We start from the raw sequence: 20,209 nt of genomic DNA, 5'->3' as shown, positions 1-20,209 counted from the left end.
ATTATTTAGTAGAGTAGCATATTTTCCTAGTAAAAGGTTAGTTTTGATGTCATAACTTGTCATTAACAAGCAAAATACAGACTTGAAGCATTTCATAGATACTTTACACTCTTCTCCCAATATGTTTATTTCAGGGACTAGGCCCATAAAGCACCATATAAACATCAATGTATAATGTAGCATAACAATATAGCTTTAAACATTATTAAAAATAGGTAAAATGTATACATGAATATACAAATATATCAACAAAATATTTCATTGGTATCATATTAAAAAAACAGATTACTTTAAACTAGTTGCAGATAATCTTTATCCGCCGATGCCATGTCGCATACAAATAACGAGACATAGTAAACACACTTGGGCCTCTGCAATTAGTTAAAAGTAATTGTAAGGCCACCATGTATTGGAAAACACCCAGGAGTCTACAGATTGGAACTAGGCACTTTATTCTTTGCCTTGTATAATAAGGGCTAAAAAAGAGATAGTGGACCTCTGTCACACTTGTCAGCTGACACACTGGGCACTGATCTTCTACAGGTAGCACACTATTAGGAGACCACTGGCATGTGAGACTTTTCAGTGGTAAGACTCCATGTCTGAATTTTATATATAATTGTCTTGCTACCAGAGGACAGATAGCACCTAAAGAGGGCTCAAGACCTAGTTCACTCTTTAAAGTCCAGAAAGTAATCAGTGCTATCCCTGGGAAAACGGATTGGAGCCACAACTCTTGGACATGCAACCAGTAGCATTTTTTATCAGATTCCCCTTCTCTCTAGTTACAGACCCAGGGTTGGTCCACAATTCATTCATCCATCCCCAAGATGTCCCACCATCTCTTCACTGATTGAAGCCAAGGGATGGTGCAATACTTCTTGTATGGTGCGAGGCTTCCGTTAGAACAAATTCTACAGCAATATGAGATAGGCCTGAAAATGATTATGTCCTTCTCATTCTTCATAGCCACATCAAGTTGTAATGGCAATATGGGAGAGCTTTGGGGCAATTTTATCAGTGACCTTAAAAATGTATTCTTGACTCTAGTCAGGTCTTATACATTATTGGAATCCCATTGGTCTGTACCGTATTTTGCAACACCCAGGGCTTTTTGCCTTATAAACCTGCAATGTTGGTGAAACATGCCTAACACCTGTTTTGTCAAAATGTTTTAAATAGTCAACACACTATATTGTTGGGCTAATTTACTCATATTGATTTGTGTTGACCACAACATATTGCCTCATAATTTTACACCTAAATATTTAAAGTTAGTGACGTTTTATTGCACAGAATCAAATTCGGCTTTTGTAGTTTATGCTGTTTGTGGAGCTAAAAATCATATACTTGGTTTTTGTGGATTCAGCTCCAGCCCCTGAGCCTCACGAAAGTGCACAACATATCCATAAGGATTTGGAGCCCCAAAGGTGTATTCCAAATGAGCAGTGTATCATCTACAAAGATCAATGCTTAGATTTTTCTCTTGTGCTATTCTTGGGGCATCGTTTGTGCTGAAATTGAGATAGTCAATGTTTTCATTGATATACAGGGAAAAGAGGGTAGGAGCAATATTAATATTATTATCGTTGCAGTTGTTGATGCTGTTCTTGTGTGGGGCTTGTTGCGGTAATAATTCCCATTATCGTGGGGGCACTAGTGAGCACAAACTGTTGGTAGGATAGCAGAGCTTTGACACATGAAGGATTATTTTTTCTTTCAAGTGTGTACCCCTTACTTATGTACATCTGTGTTTCCTTGTATTTTGTAATGAAATATGGCAGAGTTTGGCAAATTAAATCAGCCTCTCCTATAAAATACTATAAAGCACCATATTATCGAACACAAGCTAGACTGCTAGTTCAAGTTTGCATACTCTCTCTTTGATATTACATTATTACTCCAGATCATCATTGTTAAACTCATCTCTTTTGCTCTTCTGATGTAGCGTCTGTATAAAGCAGCAGGAGAGGACAGTCTTCATCACTATACAACTACACTTGGCCTACCAGAGTTCTCTCGAGCACGAATCAATGCAGCAAACCTCAGTGATGTGAGTATACTATGATAGCATATATTGTGACCCATTAAAAATGGTCAGGAGTTTGATCTGCGTCCTGATCCTCCCCCTGTCCACAGAAACTACTTTTACCACTTGTAAGTTTCAAGGAGTATCATGAAATTACTAATAATTACAAGTTTGGAGGGGAATAACAGGCGGGAATAGGTGGTTCCATAACAGCCTCCTCTTTTGTTCAGCATTTATTTCCAGAGTTTCATCACACTTTGCCGGCTTTGTGCAGGTGATTTGCCTGGGTGAAAAACTGTTGCACCAGTACTAGCATTAAGGCAGGACTGACTCCTAGCACCAGCCAATACAAAGATGTTGAAAAAAAGACTCATTTTGCCCCAGGCAACCTGATTATCTCTAACGAGAATGGGTTGAGGTTCTTCCCCCATAAATAATTTTAGAAATACTGGCCACTAGCAGTGCACATTTTACAGGTCTTCAATTGGGTAAGCATTTTTAAAGTAGAACATGACATCCTATGTGTAGTGTCTTGCAAGTTAAAAAATGATGGAACCCTTTTGACTCCTGATGGACTCTGTTGAACTGTGACATAATTATTAGAGTGGAATGCACTGAAGGCTGGTGTACAATGTTGAGTTCCCAGTTACACACAGATGAAAAAAGACTTGTAAACTAAGCTCCATGTGTGGCATAGTCATTGGCAGGTACCCAGGCTGAGAAGGACACTACAACTGATGATGAGCTAGGGGATCAGTAACCCGAAGATCAACAGTGCTCTGCCAGACAGTTTACTGTAAACCAAGCAAACTGCTTGTGTGTGCCACTAGAAGTGGGGGTGCTCCAGGCAATGAAATCCAGAACACTTTTGTTGTATCAAACGTTTCGATTTTAACTCAATTCTTTCCATAAGTGAAAAGCATAAACAGCTCAGCCATCGCAATTCATTCCCACATGGAGAACTTCATCAGGGCTTTGTAATATGAAAAGCTCAGAAAACTGTGTTGCTAGAATCCAAGATCTGTGATCCAGTGTATTGCGCTGGATGCAAGGGGAAGTCCCAGGCCTAAGTAATGTCCGAACACGACAAAATCCGTAACCTAAGTCTGTTCGTCCATGTTTAAGTAAGCGCATGTAGCAGTTGAAGTGTTGAACCGACCTTTAGCTCATGTGGAGTCAAAGCACAACTTTAGTCACTGTACAGAAGTTGAAAAAACTAAAGCATTGCAAAGAAATCTACATATCGGTGACCGTGAACCTGCTGGTCAGACCGAACATACACAATGTACAGTCATATGTCATCTGTGCTAACGCTGATGGCTGATACAACCAGGGTTTCAAAGAGCAGCTATTGATAACCACAAATTGCCAAATAATATTACAATTTGAAAGTGGTGAAGACAAATTGCAGTCAAAGAGATGCCAAAGAATAAAACAGTTATTTATTCACTAGACCCTAAGTAAAGTGAGCTGGTACGACTTCAGTGCCATTTGCAACAACCCAGGCAAAGCACAGGGGTTGTACTTATGACACTGGTGGGTCCTGTCAAGTTGACTGAAGGCCGTGAAGGTAGTCAGGACAGGAACATAGCAGTGGGCAACAATTAAAATGGTCGCAGATATCTATTAAATAGTGAAAAGCTGCTTTCCAATGTAGACAAAGACCGAGACCATCTTTCCAAATGTCATCAAGGATGGTCCAGAGGCCACCACATCTCAAGGCCTTAGAGATGGCTCACACAAACAGGTCCTAGATGAATAGCCAAGGAAGCCAGTGAGAACTCAACCTCAAATATCATCAACTACCCCCAGAATTGATTACAATACTGCAGCAGTTCTGAAATTACCACTACCGTTCGAAAGCCAAAAAGCAAGATTTTGGTGATAGATCGACTGCATGGATAGAGAAATTTGATTTTTTCATTGCTACAAGTGAAGAGACTGATAACAAAAAGATAGTCAAGTATCTCAAAAATCTTGTTGGTGATGTAAAAGAAGTAAAATTATTGTGCCATGTTGATGTTTTCCTCAGAAAATCAAAAAGAACAATTGATGGGATGGACAGAATGTAAAACAATGTCATACATTCACCCCAGTACATAGATCTGGGCCTAAATTCATAGTTATTTTGCTCCCCATGCCATTCCAGTTTGAACCCAGCCGCAGACAAATCAGTCTTGACCCTGCGCCCAATGTGAACAGTTCAGCCCGAACTGCCAGGCCAGGTCCTCCCTGGACTGGAAACAAGCATCCTAGGATAGGATAGGATATATCTTTGTATAGCGCTCGAATGCCACGGCGTCTTGGCGCTGGTGTATACGGAAGTGATATAGCCTGTGTTACTAGGGTGCTAGATCGAAGTAAACAGCTACATTTTCAAATTCTTCCTGAAGGATTGTCGATTTGGTTGGAATCTCATTGCTATAGGCATTTTGTTCCATAACTTTGCTGCACAGTTTGAAAGAGTTTTGCCACACCATCTTACCCACCTAATCCTATCAATCTGGAGGAGGCCTAAATCACTGTCGAGCGGGGGTGGAGGGTAAACACATTTTTGGGATGTCCCTGACCCCTCCTTCATGCATTGCTTTATGAACCAGGCATAGGACCTTCAATTTCACGTGCTGCTGCACAGGGAGCCAATGCAGTGCTCAGATTCCTGCCGAGGTTGATTGACTTCTAGGTATGTTTAAAAGCAGCCTTGCTGCGGCATTCTGTAAGGACTGCAGCTTTCTCATCTGGGTTTTATCAATCCCCAACAACAGAGCATTGCAGTAGTCAAGTTTGGATAACAAAAGAGCCACCACCAGTAGTTCCGTACTGATGAAAAGAAATATCTTTCTCAAATTTTTTATTAGAAAAAAGCAAGAAGAGGTGAGGCTGTTTACCTGAGCAGAAAAGTTTAACTGGTCATCGAAAATTACTCTGAGGTTTCTGATCTTAGGCACGGGCCGGGGCATTCCCCCGCTCCAACCGGCCACCAGGAATCATTCCACAGGGATCGGCCCTGACCAAACTCATTAACCCCTGTCTTGTCTGTGTTAATTTTCAGAAAGCTATGGTTCGTCCAGGTCATAATCTCGGTAAGGCATGCATGACATCTAACAGCTGTATCTTCAGGTTGTTTAGCTATCGAGATTACAAGCTGAGAATCATCCGCATAGGATACCAGGGCGAAGCCATGCTTCCTGATGAGTCTGGCCAGGGGAATGACATATATAATAAACATCATCAGTGATAAAGCTGATCCCTGTGGGACCCCACAGGGAAGATGGAAACTGTCTGATTTCAGACCCTCCCAACACAGTCTCTGCTCTCTCCTCTCCAAAAATGATGAGAGGAGAGTCAGAGCCGTACCCTTGATCCCCACTTCCTTCAGCCACTGCACTAACACCGTGTGGTTCACGGTGTCAAAAGCTGCAGACAGGTCTAAAAGTACAAGGACTACTCTACCCCCTCCGTCAACTATTCTGCGGACCTCCTCCGTTGCTACAATCAAAGCAGATTTAGTGAAGTGGTATGAATGGAAACCATGCTGAGTAGAGTCCAGCAGACTATTGGTGTCTAGATAGTCAGTCAGCACCTTATTCACTGACTTCTCCAAGATTTTAGCTGCTATTGGTAAGCCAGCAATTGGGCGATAGTTCTTTGGTTCCGAGGGTCTAGGGTGGACTTTTTCAGAATCTGCCTAATCATTGCTTTTTTTCCAACATACCAGGTAGCTATCTGATTCCAAAACTTGATTGACTAGAGGGGTGAGTTCGTCAGATTCTCCTAGCCACCAGATGCATAATCGCGGGAGGACAGGGGTCTTTGGGTGAACCTGATTTTATAGAAACAAGAAGGTTAGGTACCTCATTGTTTGTAACTGTTAGTAAGCACGCTAATCTGCAGTGCATACATCCAGACTCATCAGGTGATTGACATGGCTTATCTGGACCCATTCGAGTGTTCAAAAGGTAATTATAAATCACTTGGACCTTGCTCTGGAAATATAGGGCCAGATTATTGCACATAGCTTGGTCTGGTTGGAAAGCATTAGCCTGCTGCGATTTGGACAGCAGTGTGACAGTTTAAAAAAGTTCCTTAGTGGAGTTTCCGGCTTCCTTAATCTTAGTTGTGTAAAAAAATATTTTTGCGGCAATGATTGCATCCTTGTACTGTTGGAGGGCAAGATTGTAGATTGTTTTCTTATCCTTACTTTGGTCTTGTCTCCAATGACGTTCCGCTCTCCTGCAGTTTACTTTTAAACCTTTCAGCTCGGGCTGTACCTAATTTTACGGGTGCCACACAGTCAGCCGCTGTCAAGAGCCATTCATTGAACAGAGACCGGTTTCAGGGTTTCAACCCTCATCAACCAGGATAGCTTGACTCCAGTGGCAGGTAGAGAATGGGACCTACCTACGTCTGGGCATACCCGTCCCACTCAGGGTGACAAATGCAAAAAGAACAATTGATGGACAGAATGCAGAACAATGTCATACATTCACCCCAGTACAGAGATCTGGGCCTAAATCCATCGTTTTTTGGCTCCCCATGCCATTCCAGTTTGAACCCAGCCATATGCAAATCAGTCTTGATCCTGCGCCCAATGGGAACAGTCCAGCCCAAACTGCCAGGCCAGGTTCTCCCTGGACTGGAAACAACCATCCTAGGACCGGTTTCGGGGTTTCACCCCTCATCAGCCATGATAGCTTGACTCCAGTGGCATGGAGAGCACGGTACCCATGTTTGGGCATACCCGTCCCACTTGGGGTGACAAATGCAAAAACAACAATTGATGGAGAGAATGCAGAACAATGTCTAACATTCACCCCAGTACAGAGATCTGGCCCTAAATCCACTGTGCTAAAAGCATGCACATGTTGGTTTGGCCACTTGTGAAGAAAAATGTCAATCAAGAAAATATCGACATGCCAAAGATTGTCCAAACCTTACACTGAAAGTGAATGGCTGTTCAATACCTTACATTATTGACAGTGGTGCATCGATTAACATTATGCCTGAGGAGAAATACAATGAACTACTCCATTGCCACAGCTTATGCCATTGAAAACCAAAGTACATGCATGGGCTGCATCGATGCCCTTAAAAAGTCAAGATTCATTTGTAGCGACAAAAAGGTTCAAGCACCTATCCATGGTTTCAAGGCACAGCATCAAGTGCCTACCTACTCGGTTTCAGCAGGGCCGCTGATGTGTTACTTAAGCATGACATTATTGAACATTCAACTGGTCGAACGCCATGGGTTTCTCCCATAGTGGTAGTGCCTAAAAAGGAAAGTGAATTAACCGTGGGCAGAGAACTCCGCTCCGCTCACGTAGTCTGCGGAGATTTGCCTACTCCGCATTCCGCGGAGAACGCAGAGTAGGTAAATCTCTGCACACTCCGCAGCAGAGCGGAGTTGGCCAGCCACCGCCTCCCACCCCCATTATCAACAATTGTTAATAGGGGGGTGGGAGGTGGGTTGCGGGTGGCATAGCGGAGCTACGCTGAGTTTCACAGAGTTTGTTTCCGGCTCTGTGGCACTCTGCGTAGCCCCTCTACTCACACTACACCCATGGTTACAGTGAAGGTGCTGGATGCATAGGAGTTGATATGCATCAGCCAAACAAGGCAATTTATTGAGACCGACATCCCGGTCCACACATTGTTGACATGATAATGCAATTAAATGGCGCAAGGGTCTTCTCTCATCTTGATTCAACTAAAGGCTTTCGTTCAGTTACAACTTGAAGAAGATTGCCGATACAGTACAACCTGTTTCAAGACGTCATTCGACATATCATACAGCCGGTAACAAATGCGTTCAATTACAGAGATAACATATTGGTTTTTGGAGCTACGCCGAAAGAACATGATAACTCTCTTACACAAGTATGTTGTTTACTTGCTGACGCAGGTTTGGCTTTGAATACAGATAAGTGTGAGTTCCATAAGAAAACCTAGAATTCTTTGGCCATCTATTTTCTGAAATGGGTATGCCCCCCACTCCTGTAAGCGCTGTCAAATGCTGATTTTCACAAGATGTTTCTATGGTGCGTTCATTTCTTGGCAGGGCCAGTTACTGTTCAGATATGTACAAAACTTTGGAACTGTAAGTACTGCGCTGAGAGACTTGACGAAAAAGAATGATTCATTTCATTGGTCACATTAACGTGACAAACACTTAAAAAGAAATAAACAAACCATTGAGAATGCTACTGAAATGGCTTACTTTCATCCAAAGAGTCATGCAGAGGCTATTGTTTTTTTTAATTATTTTTTTTTGTTTTTTTATTGTCCTCATCTCCACCATGGTTGTGATCTGCTGAACTGCTGAACAAGGAAGAAAGGCATAGAGTGGTACAGATATGCTGCCTCAGTCAGAGACTGGTAAGGGTAGAGAGATGTATGGGGCGACCATAACCAAACAGCTACAAGATATACCATACCGATCTTGGCACCTTGTTACTCGGTTGTCAGATACTAACCATTAGCCAGTTACCACCATTGCTTATATCCACCAGCGTGCCATGAAGGAGGCGAAGTGGCTTAGCAGGGAGATTGTACCATGGCTACGTAATCATCGGACCTGGGGAAAAAAAAAACCCCAGTACGACTAGTGGGACCAGTCAAATAAATGCCAGAAAGCTCTCTTATCTGGTTTCCCAGCCCTGGCGAGATCTAGTTTCGATATTTGGAGGATTGATGCACACCAGTCATGTAGAGAGGGCGAGGAGGCCTCCTTCCATCGCTTACAGATTTCTCTACGAGCCACCAGGATGAAATAGAACAAAAGGTTCTTGGCTGGGCTTCGATTCTGATCCACTACACTGAAGATTGCGAGGCGAAGGAAAATAACCACTATAAAGCACAGGGAAGATGAAAGTTTACTGCTGATTGAATCCCAAAAAGACGTCAAGTGAGGACAATCAAAGAACATATGCGCGTCAGAGGCCGCTACTAGTCCACACCGAGCACAGGCCACAGGGCCACCTGCGGAGAACTTAGACAACCTCTGGGGAGAGTAATAGGCCCTATGTAGGGTAAATAGATGGTTGCTGCAGAACCAGGCTGGTTTAACTAGATCCCACAAAACATTACAAGATGTTAGCCACAGGTCATTCAAGTTCAGGCTAGGCATCAAGGAACCCCACAATAGCTCGGGAAGATGAAATTCCCCATCAATCTCTTCCAGGATTGAATTGTACCATAAAGAAACTTCTTTTGTTACAGATGGTTTATCCAGCAAGAGAGATTCCAATTGACTGCCTCCTCCTAGCGGCAAGTTGTTACAATGAAGGGTTTGGGTGGAAAGGGCTTGAGCCCAGCTTGATATTTGCAAATATTTAAATCTTGAAAGGTTGGGGCCCACTTTGCTCACTAGATATTCCCATGGAAGCAAAGTCCCTTCCACAAACAAATCACCCCATGTTGATATTCCAGCCTCTTTTAGTGGAATTGCTAGTATATCACTCACCCAACCTGGAGCAGCCGGGAGATCCCATATGGGAGATCTGTAAGAATCGTACCCCAGTTTTATAGAAGACCTGAGATTAGACCAAGTTCTTGCTAGGCCCTGCAGCACCTTCAGTTTGACCTTCTTGAAAAATGTGGGGTTACCAAACTTAAACAAGAAACCCGACTGCCCAACTCCTTCACCCTCCAATAAGGCCGAGAACATCATCCCTATACCCTGATCTGTTGGCATTTTTAGCAGCATTCGAGCGTGTGATAATTGAAATGCCCACGCATATATCTGCAGGTCTGGGCCTGGCAGACCACCTTTCTCCCTACGACGCCTAATTTTCTTCCAAGCAATCCTTGCGTTTTTCTTATTCCAAATAAATGAAGTAATGTCCCCCTGTAGCTTAGCCAACATAGATGTATCAAAATAAAGTGGAATGGTATTAAATAAAAAGGACATCTTAGGTAGAATGGACATTTTCACCAAATGTGCACGACCCAGGACAGTCAGGGGAAGATGCCCCCAGGAACCCATTAACTTTCAACACTCTTTAGCAACTATAGCGAAATTGGTGGAAGCGATCAGATTAATATCTTTAACAATTTTTAATCCAAGATATCTCAAATTTGTGCTTAGTTGCTCGTTAAATCCTGTTTCATCGTTGTTCCACACCATTATCTCAGTCTTTGAGGCATTTATCTCATACCCTGAGACTTTCCCAAATTCCAAGGCTAACTTGATAGCTGCAGGAAACGCGGTATTAATCTCTGACGTCATAATCATGACATCGCCCGCATACAGGGCCACCCTCTTTTCCCAGTCTCTATACTTAAAAGGCTTGATGGTGTTATCCTCTTGTATTTTTTGAGCAAACGGCTCGATATAGAGATCGAAAAGCAGCGGGGATAGAGGGCAGCCCTGTCATGTTCCTCTTGTAACAACAAAGAGTACAGACAGACCTCCATTAACCAGGACAGATGCGGCCCTGCAGCCTTACTCCCCTTGCTGCCTTGTATCGCCATCACCACCTCTTCTTCTGTAATTGCCTTATCTAGAAAGGCGCTTTGTTCTGGGGATAGTGATGGTAATGAAATACCATTCAGCCACTCACCTATGCTTTCAGGGGAGATGTTCTTGTCCTCCTGATATATATTCTGGAAATATTCTTTAAAAGCTAATCTGATTTCTACATCAGGCGAGACGATCCCTGCACTAGTTGTAATAGAATCAATGTTATTGCTCGCCTGATCAGTTCTAGACTTCCAGGCCAACAGTTTGCCGGCCCCTTCTCCATATTCGAAATGGGCTAATTTGCTCACTTCCCATTTCTGAAGGATGCGCTGATTTAGAACAGAAGCTAGTTGCCCTTTAAGTTCCAGCAGTTTCTCCTGCATGGCCAATAAAGTGGGGTTGGAAACATTACTACAGGCATCTAGTTCAGCTTGCGTTTTTAATAGGTTAGCTTCGATAGACACAACTTCTTGCGTGTACTGCCTCCTGCGAAATACGGTCTTGTTCTTGATGACACCTAGCAGGGAACACTTAAAAGCGTCCCAAACAGTACTAGACCCTGCAGAGCCGATATTAATTTGCATAAATTCCTGTGCTTCTGATTTGATGTATAAGACATCATCCAACTATGAAAGGAGGGACCGGTCAAAAGACCATGACCTAGTCGGGGGTTGAATAACACCGACAAGATCTAAAGATACTGAAGAGTGGTCTGACAGGTGCGACGGTAAATAACTAAACATTTTTACAGAATCTACCAAAATTCGGCTTATTAGAAAAAAATGAATCCTAGATTGATGGTGGTATTTAAAATTCCGAAACGAGAAGCCAGGTTGCTGACCTGCCCTTACCCTCCAGATGTCTACGTAGCCGTATTGGTGCATGCATTTGAGTAAGAAAGCTCTAGATTTGGACAATATTTGTTGTCGACTAGATGGAGTCTTATCTAGAGAATGGTCGAGCACGATGTTAAAATCCCCTGCTATTATAATAGGTTCTGAGAAGTGCAAAAGTTTAGAAAATAGGGATTCTAAAGCTGAGGGATCATCCCGATTGGGCCCATAATAACCCGCTATAGTTATACGTGAACCACCTATATCCACAGTGGTGATTGCCCACCTACCTCCCGAGTCTACCTTCTGCATGATTAATCTTGTGGTGATCGTTTTTTTGAAAAAAATAGTCACACCCCTTATATTAAGTGATTGGGAGGTAGATACTGAAATATCTATCCATCTGTTCTTTTTAACCAAATCAAGTAGCTCAGCCTCAACTAAATGTGTCTCCTGGAGTATAATGACCTGCGCATCAGAATCCCGCAAATATTGTAAGATCCTGTTTGCTCTAGGGTTGGTGTGCAGGTCATTAACATTCCAGGAGAGGATCCTGAGATTACTCATATGTAGTACCACATCCACTGTATCTATATAAAAGAGGCATACAGCCCTTAGCTATTACCAGTAGTGTGATCCTTGCCCATACCATGTTGAAAAATGTATCAACAACCAAACCGGAAATGAGGAACATTTTTTGGTTTTTTTACCCAACCCCCTTCACCCCTGTGATCCCCCCCATGAGGAACCCTTGTACTATCTAACCGAAACATGTCCGGTTGGTGGTACTCCTACCCTGTCCGAGCCCCTACAAAGCGCCTTTAACTATATAGTTGAGAACTAGATTATTGTTCCTTTATACTTTTTCCTGCTGTATTTCCCCCGCTTAACTATAACCAGTTTTAATTACGCAGGTACAACCTGACTTTCTTCTTTTTTTTTTTGTCCCCCTTTTTTTTTTTGCATGCTTCTGCTTTTTTATTTATTATTTTTTTCTTTTTTTTGTTTTTAGTACTTTCACCCTCTCTTTTCCCCTGCACCCCCATACCTCTAACCTTGTCACCATGTGTCACGCAAAAGAAAAAAGAAAAAGAAAAAGATGGGGAAGCAAAAGGAGAGTCAAGAAATTATACAACCCTAAGCTCCTACTTTAGAAACCCACATTCTCAACTGGAACCCCCCTCGGCCCCACCAAAGGACATCAGTAGCTCGTCCGCCGCCTGAACTGAACGGATGTTAAACATTTTGTTATTGAACATTATTTTCAGAGCTGCGGGGAAACCCAGCTGCACTGTTGCGCCTAACTTCCTAAAAGCCTCCATTCTCCTACCAGGGTAACCCTCGATAAATCAGATCTTATCTGAAAAGAAAACCTGCTCCCGATAGGTCTTTTAACGAATATGTGTGAAAATTCACTAGGATCTTTCTTGGCTTTGTCCTTCGTGGGTTTCGCCTGAAGGGGTCCCTATGTATCTGCTGAATGTGGTTTGCTAGCTCCTCTTCAGATTGATCCAAATTGAGAGCCTGCTTTAGAAGCTGGATGATAAAGCGCTTGATGTCTGATCCTTCGCTACCCTCTGGTATATTCAAAATTCGAATATTACTGCGCCTTGCGTTGTTTTCCAAGATTTCCATCCTTTCTGCCAAAGCAATTTCCTCTTTTTTTAATTTCACAATTTCCTCTTTCGCATTATCCAGCTGAACAGACATGCCCGCAACTGTCTCTTCCAAGACTCCAGTTCTTCAGAAAAGACCATCAATCTTACTGTCTTAGGACTCACAATAAGTTCTGATCTCTCTCTGATTTAACGCAGACTCTTCAAAGCCCCGTTTAATGTCAGCCGACAAGGTGGAAAACATAAGCTGTAAGGAGGAGACTGGAATATTTGGAGGCATGCTTACAGTGGTGGCTAAGGGGATTGAGGAGGTGCCCCTCATACTATCTATAGTAAGAGATGTATTGGAAACAACTTGCTGTGAGATATTTAGATTCAGGTGCTCCTTCTGGCTTTGACTCCCCAGGCCATCTAGCTCTAGGTCCGCTCCTTCTTTATAGCATATATCGTTACTATGCCCATCGAAACTACTGCAACCATCTATTTCGACAGAACTACTTAGGGTGTTGAAGTTTGCTGCCTCTCTCCTCGGCTCAATCCTGGGCTCCAATGGTACCGCTGCCAGGGGGACACTGACATTGACATTTGATTTTATTGGTGATTTTATTAGTGGTATTGGAGACAAGGCAGAGTTGTCTTGTATAGGGGGGCTATTGGATGCGTCTCCCACCCCAGAGAGAAGTTCCTTACAAACCTCCTCCATGTTTGCAGTTGATGGCAGAGCTAAAGCAACAATGGGTATGCAGACAGGTAGAGAAACTGATTGAGAGGGTGACGCAAGAGCGGGTGATGTTAGATGGTAAGCAGAGCCCAAAAGATCAGATTGAGCCGGGATCGCAGGAGTTATTGGTAGCGCAGGGAGATCGCACACTTGAGGAGGGTAACTTTGAACCAAGCCTAACACCTGGGAGATGACTTTGAAATAAGAGCGCAAAGAAGGCGTTATCCTAGAGCTGGAATCAAGGACAGACTTGGCTAACTTAGCTGACTTGCTAGTTCTCTTTGCTCGCTTAGCTTTCACCTTAGTAGACAAATATGATGAGGTCTTAGAAGGCGTCTTAGTCGGCTCCCGACCCCCTTCGGCGTTGCCCTGGGTCGCTACCCCAGAATCCAGCCTTGAAAGAGCCTGTACAACCAATTCAGCAGTCAGCCCCCTCCTTCCCTCTTTCTTTTTGCAGAATTGGCCCCCCTGCCTCTGTCCTTACACCGTGCCCCCTGACCCTCAGTCAACAGTTGTTCCCTGGTAGCGGAGACAGATGGAGAAGGCTGCACATTAATGGGGGATTCAATTAAATTTAGGCTAAGCTCTCTGTGGGTGGTAGCTCGTGTGGCGACTCTTGTAATGCATCCCCCCGCTCTGCACCTAGCCTTAAGTCTGTTACCACCACTGCGAGAGAAGGGACCACCTCACAAAATCCTCTGTCCCCCCCCCCCTACCGCCTTCCCCTTCACCTCCTCTGTTATGGCCGCTGCTTCGGCTTCTTCAAGCGGCTCACCGCGCCTCGCAGCCACGCTTAAAGGAGGGTCTCTCCGGAGACACTGCAAGCGTCCCCCTCGACGGAGCTCCAGGGCGGCCCGATGCCACGGCCTCAGACCCGTCGGTGAGGGTAAAGACGAATGAGTTGGAATGCCAGGAACACCAGGAGCCTCCGGACCTGACTGCAGCACGCCCCTCTGGAAGCACATAGACACGAAGAAAAGACCGCAATATCGCGGCGCTCATAAACCAGAAGGTAATTCCAGAGATTCAAGAAAAAAAACTTCAAACTAATCTGGCGACTCCAAAATGAAACATCCTCTGGCTTTTTTCAGAATTTTCAAGCCTGATTCTAGCTCCCGTAGCTTTCACGGCATGACGCTCTGTTAGGGCTCAGAGCGGAGTACCGCGGCAGCTAGCTTGCTGCCGCCATGTTCCTCCTCGAGCCGACATCAGAGGCTATTGTTGACACAAGCCCAGTCTGGTCAGGGGCTATCCTTGCACAGCACAGCGGACACTTGAATGCTTAAAGACATATTGTGGCATATGCAAGTAGAAGTTTGTCCCACATAGAAAAAGAAAGCTTAGCTGTGGTATGGACTTCTGAACATTTCCATGCATTCCTGTTCTGAAAGCCTTTTACACTAATAACTGACCATCAAGCTATACTGACTAAATTTGGCAATCCAAAGGCCATAATCCCTCTCGCATTGAACAATGGGGACTACAGTTACAAGAGTATAATTATACCATTGGGCATTGTCCCGGGAAGGATCAGAACCCTGCTGACTACTTTTCCAGAGTACTTATTTAAAGTCACTCTACTCCATCCAAGATGGCTGATGCCTATATTCATTGTAAAATCTAACCCAACAGCTGCCTCTTAATTAACCCAAATTATCACTGCCATGATTGTGACATGTTAAAGCTGAAGGATATAGTTACACATCAATCATTAAACCCGCACACTCTACCCCTCACCAGTGAGAGTGAATATCAAAAATGCACAAATGTTAAGGATGAACTGACAATAACTTAGGAAGGAGTTATCCCTCGAGGGTCGGGAATTCTAATTCTGGAGAGTCTACAACAGAAAATGAATGAAGTGGCCCATGAATGACATTGGGGAATCATTGCCACAAAACAAGCTCTCTGCGACCAAGTCTGGTACCCTTATCTTGATGACAGGACTGAAAAGGAATTAATGGCCTCTCACCTATGCACTTCATTTCTACTAGAACTACTCACCACACCTTGAACATTTCAGAACTTCCAAAGCATGCATGGGAGAGAATAGCCATTGGCTTTATTGGTCCACTAGACAATGGACAATGGACATTACCTGCTGTTGATTCTAGAAGAATATTCACAATTTCCATTAAATGACGATTTTTCACCTACTATAAAGAAGAAGTCATTGAAAGACTATATTGCATCTTTGCAACATGGTGTGTTCCAGCCATAGTGAAGTCTGACAATGCCACGCCTTTCAGCAATCGAGAGTTTAAAGATTACTTGGAGCATTTGAATATAAAGCAATAGAAGAACACACCTTTGTGGCCATAGGCCAACAGACTTGTCGAGATTTTTATGAATTCGCTAAAGAAAGTAGTGCAGTGTGCTACTCTTGAGAATCTTGATGTGAAAACTGTTTTGAATTCTGCCTTGAGAGTTTATCAGTCAACACCCCCCTTGACCCCAGGTGAAAGTCCTGCAGCACTGATGTTTGGGAGAGAAGTGAACACTAAGTTACCTCAATGGACCAGGCAGAGACAGAAAGATGAGAAAGCAACTCATGAGAAAGACTTGGTGAACAAACAAAAGATGAAGACATATGCTGCCCAATGACAATGTGTGTGAAGAAAATGTGATGCTTCATTCGATGCAGAACCTGTTTAAGTGGTGTCTACCAAGGGTCACATGTTGATTGCCAAGCACCCTGGGAAGTCTATTGCCAGGGACTGTTCTCACTTTAGGCCCTTAATCGTTCATCAGATCCAACTGTTGAAGGAGAGGCTGGATCTGAAAGATCAGTGACTGCTGTTACCTCTACACTGCTGACTCAGAACCTGGACATTGATGATGACAGTTCCAAGTTTACGAGAACAAGATCAGGTCAAAGAACTAAAGCGCCAAAAAGATTGATTAAATAGATTTTAATTGTATATGTCTAGCTATATATTTAGTAATTATTTATTTTTTTAACAGAGGGGGAGATGTAGTGTCTTGTGAGTTAGAAATGATGGAGCCCTTTTGGTGATGATGTCAAACTATGAAGTGTTTGAGCAAAATTCTCTGAGGGTTGGTTCAGGATGTTGAGTTTTGCAGTTTCTCGCAGACAAATAAAGACAAACAAAACTTAGCTTGTGTATAGTGTAGTCAGTGGCGGGTACCCAGGGGGTGAGGACTCTATACTATGTAGCCCTAAAAGCAGCCACTTAGCATGCAACCCAACAGCTAAATGCAAAAAGGCTTGAATGACCTGTCTGCCTCTGCCCAGTATTCACAGCCACTCCTTTGAGTCGCAGACCAATTCATTTTCTGTCACATTTGTGGTATGTTTTTGTGAAGGACATAATATTAAGCAAACTAGCAATGCTATCCTTCTTGCAGCTGGTCTGAGACCATTCATATTTTATATATTCCGATAAAATGATCACTGACAGGGGTTTTATGTTGAGTCACCACTATTATCTACAGCACCTTTATACCTCGTCATGCAAAATGGATCTAAAAAAACTAAGAACAAGATTAGAGAAAGAAAAATGTTTTGAGGTTTAGATTTCCAATGAAGGGTGAGATTGAATGAAAAGGAAATGATGATGGCACAGCCTAGGCACAGCCTGGGCATCTGAAGCAAGAACTGGCTTTCTCCTCTGCCTACACTAAGAGCTGAGGGTTGACTAAGTAGCAAGATATCAGAAGGGTATAAACCTCTGCTGCAATGTTATCTCAGTCATAGAGTGGAACAGTGGCCAATAGGCAATCTAAATTGAGTAATGGCACTTTGTAGCGCTTTCTATCCTTGTCTGTGACACAATGGAATTTGCTATAATGAGTAGCTATTGACAAATCATATCAGATCCACTCCGTGCTGCTAGCCACATTTTGAACACTTTTGTTTTAGATCAAAGTACCTTTTGTTCGTTAATATTTTGTAAAGCTCAAAGATACATCACTGATGTGATTATTCATTTAACATTAAAACATTAACAAGAATTACCTCCATCTCCTGGCATTTAGGGGTCTATTAGGATGGCAGGCGGTCTTTCGTCCGCCTGCCACCCTAGCGGTGCTGGGTCCGGCTGCCAGTGATGCGGCGGTCCCGCAATTAGGATGCCACCGCCACGGTGGCATCACCCATGCACAACATTGTGGCGAGCGGTGCACACACCCCCGCCCGCCACAATGCTGTGGATGCACATTGTGCATATGCATGCACAACGTGGCAGGCACAGTGGGGTGCCTGCCACGTTGCGCATGCCAATGTTGGTACCCCCCCATGTGCTCCTCCCACCCCCCCAACACCCTGAGGGCCCGCAACGGGTCCCCAATGCCAAATACCGCATGCCTTTCCATGGCACAATGCCGCCATGGAAAGGCTGATCTCCTTCTGAATCCTGGTAGGGATGGTGGTGTCTTGCAGACACCGCATGAAAATGTGGCTGGTTTAACAAACAGTTAACACAGACTCAGTAGCGCACAACTAAAGTAAAATCTATTGATCAAATCCTTTTAAACCTTTTTTAAAGAAACATATTTTTTATTCATATGTTTTTACTCATCAGTTGAACTTATTTCAGCACAACATTTTGTATTTAAACATAAAGCAGACACCGCCACCATTTTGGAGATGCTTTCCGCCCGGTCGACAAGTCGACCGGCAGAAGAGAGGCAGACGGTCTTTTTGTCCACCCCGGACACCCCGCCATCGTAATATGACGGGGGGAAATGGGATGCAGGCGGAGGTAAATGTCGGGCGGATCACTACCGCCATGCGGGCGGTGGCGATCCGCTCGACATGCCAATGGACCCCTCAGTCCTATGTTGCTTGTTTCCCTTGAGATGACATAATAAAGGTGTAAAAGCTATTTGATGTGGTTGTATTGATCTCCACCCCTCTCTCCAAATCCATTCATACTGTTTTGTGTTACAATGAATGTCTTAATCAACCAGTCTCAATGCCTGCAGTCTAAGGGCGCAAGTTAACTCTCCCTGTTCTTTTTATAGATACAACTATACGCTTTGCTAATTCTCATAAAACTGTCTCTGTCTTTGTCCACATTGCCAATTAACTTTTGTAAAGCGATGGTTTCACAAATTTGCCAGCACCACTTGTACCACTTTAGGCTTACCGATTGCTTCCAATGTTTAGCAATAGCCATTTTCACTATAAGCGAAAGTTGATAAATCAGTGACCAATTACTCACTGTATTGAGATTAGCTGGTATCGGGACAGCAGTTATTTCTTTTTTTATGACTGTCAATATGTCTTTCCAAAATCCCAGAATTTTGGGGCATTCACACCAAACATGTAGAGAGGTGCCTACCTGGCTACAACCCCTCCAACAATCATTCGTGGCTGTCAACTGTCCAACATTCATCCTATGTAGCTTGTCAGGTTGAGATACTATCCCATCATTGTCTTTAGTGCTGATTCTCTGTGTCATACCAATAGGGAATATATTTGTATATGTCTTTCCACAGTGTTTCCCATCTTTTGAGAGGTATCTCACATTATAGAACTCTAGACTATGTGTATGATGAGAAAAGCATTATTTAATGTGAGCTTAAGAATTTGTAATGGGCGATACCCACCCCTTGGTTCCTTGATATGTAGTGAGTAGGCATTCCCTTGAGTGAGAGGTCATATGGCAAATCCCTTTATCTGTGGCTGTAGAGCGCAATGGTGAATCTGCGGGTATCGCAACCTTTACTGCTCTGGGAGCAAATGATCTAATCTCCCCATTCAAGAGCATATCTGCTATCATGCGGCAGACACATTTAATCGGGGATCTTGCTAATTCATCCAGTGCAGAGATCGTTGTGTGAAAGGGAGACGCAAAGAAAAGGAATAATAATCTAGGGATTAGATACATTTTTACTTCTGTGCTGTGGCACTGCCAGGAGATGTATTATTGACCCCACTTACCTAAATCAGATTTAATACTTCCATAATGGGGGAATGTGATCTTGGGGCCAGTGTGAGAGAGAGTAAGTAAGGCTCATTCCTAAGTATCGAATTAGCCCAATGGTAATTTTCAATGGAGTATTCACCTGGAGGTACTGAATTTTCATGTTAGGGATACCCAGATGGAAGAAGTTCAGATTTCGTTTAGTTAATTTTGTACCCCAAGACTTATCCATAGTCACTAAATAGATGCAGGAGGGGTGGTATAGAATCTCTGGGTGACAGCATACAGATGAGTACATCATCAGTGAAGCTTGATATGTTATGGTCCACCCTACCTAATGGTATGCCCCATATATTAGTGTTGTTGTGTATTTTAATCACCATGGCTTTGCAACCATATGCAGAGGAGAGGGGGCATCCTGTCTAGTGCCTCTTCGCAGATGTAATATGTCAGAAAATGTGCCATCTGTCAAAACTCTGAATTTAGGTGCTGCCATGATTATTCATACAAAGACATTTCCAAATTCAAATTGGTATAACACCGCCTTCATGCATTTCCTGTACACCCTGCTGAAGACCTTTTCTGCATTGAATTCCAAATAAGCTCCTTTCAATGCTTTAAAGTTGGCCTTTACGACGAGGTGGGATATATGTTGTGT

General features: G+C 43.4%; 1 protein-coding gene across 2 annotated transcripts in view; it reads left to right on the top strand.

Annotated features, from left to right (window-relative positions):
- Positions 1-20,209, top strand: part of NRAP (nebulin related anchoring protein) — a 360,104-nt gene that overhangs the window by 278,857 nt on the left and 61,038 nt on the right. For both annotated transcript variants that reach the window (XM_086922847.1, XM_086922846.1), the window contains one exon: positions 1,949-2,053. In XM_086922847.1, the coding sequence (XP_086778973.1) occupies positions 1,949-2,053 (105 nt within the window). The remainder of the gene's footprint in view (positions 1-1,948; positions 2,054-20,209) is intronic.

The sequence above is a fragment of the Lissotriton vulgaris genome, chromosome 5 (assembly GCF_964263255.1).
Source record: "Lissotriton vulgaris chromosome 5, aLisVul1.2, whole genome shotgun sequence".
Taxonomy (NCBI): domain Eukaryota; kingdom Metazoa; phylum Chordata; class Amphibia; order Caudata; family Salamandridae; genus Lissotriton; species Lissotriton vulgaris.
Note: the sequence above shows the minus strand (reverse complement) of the source record. Positions and strands in the feature narration are given on the sequence as shown.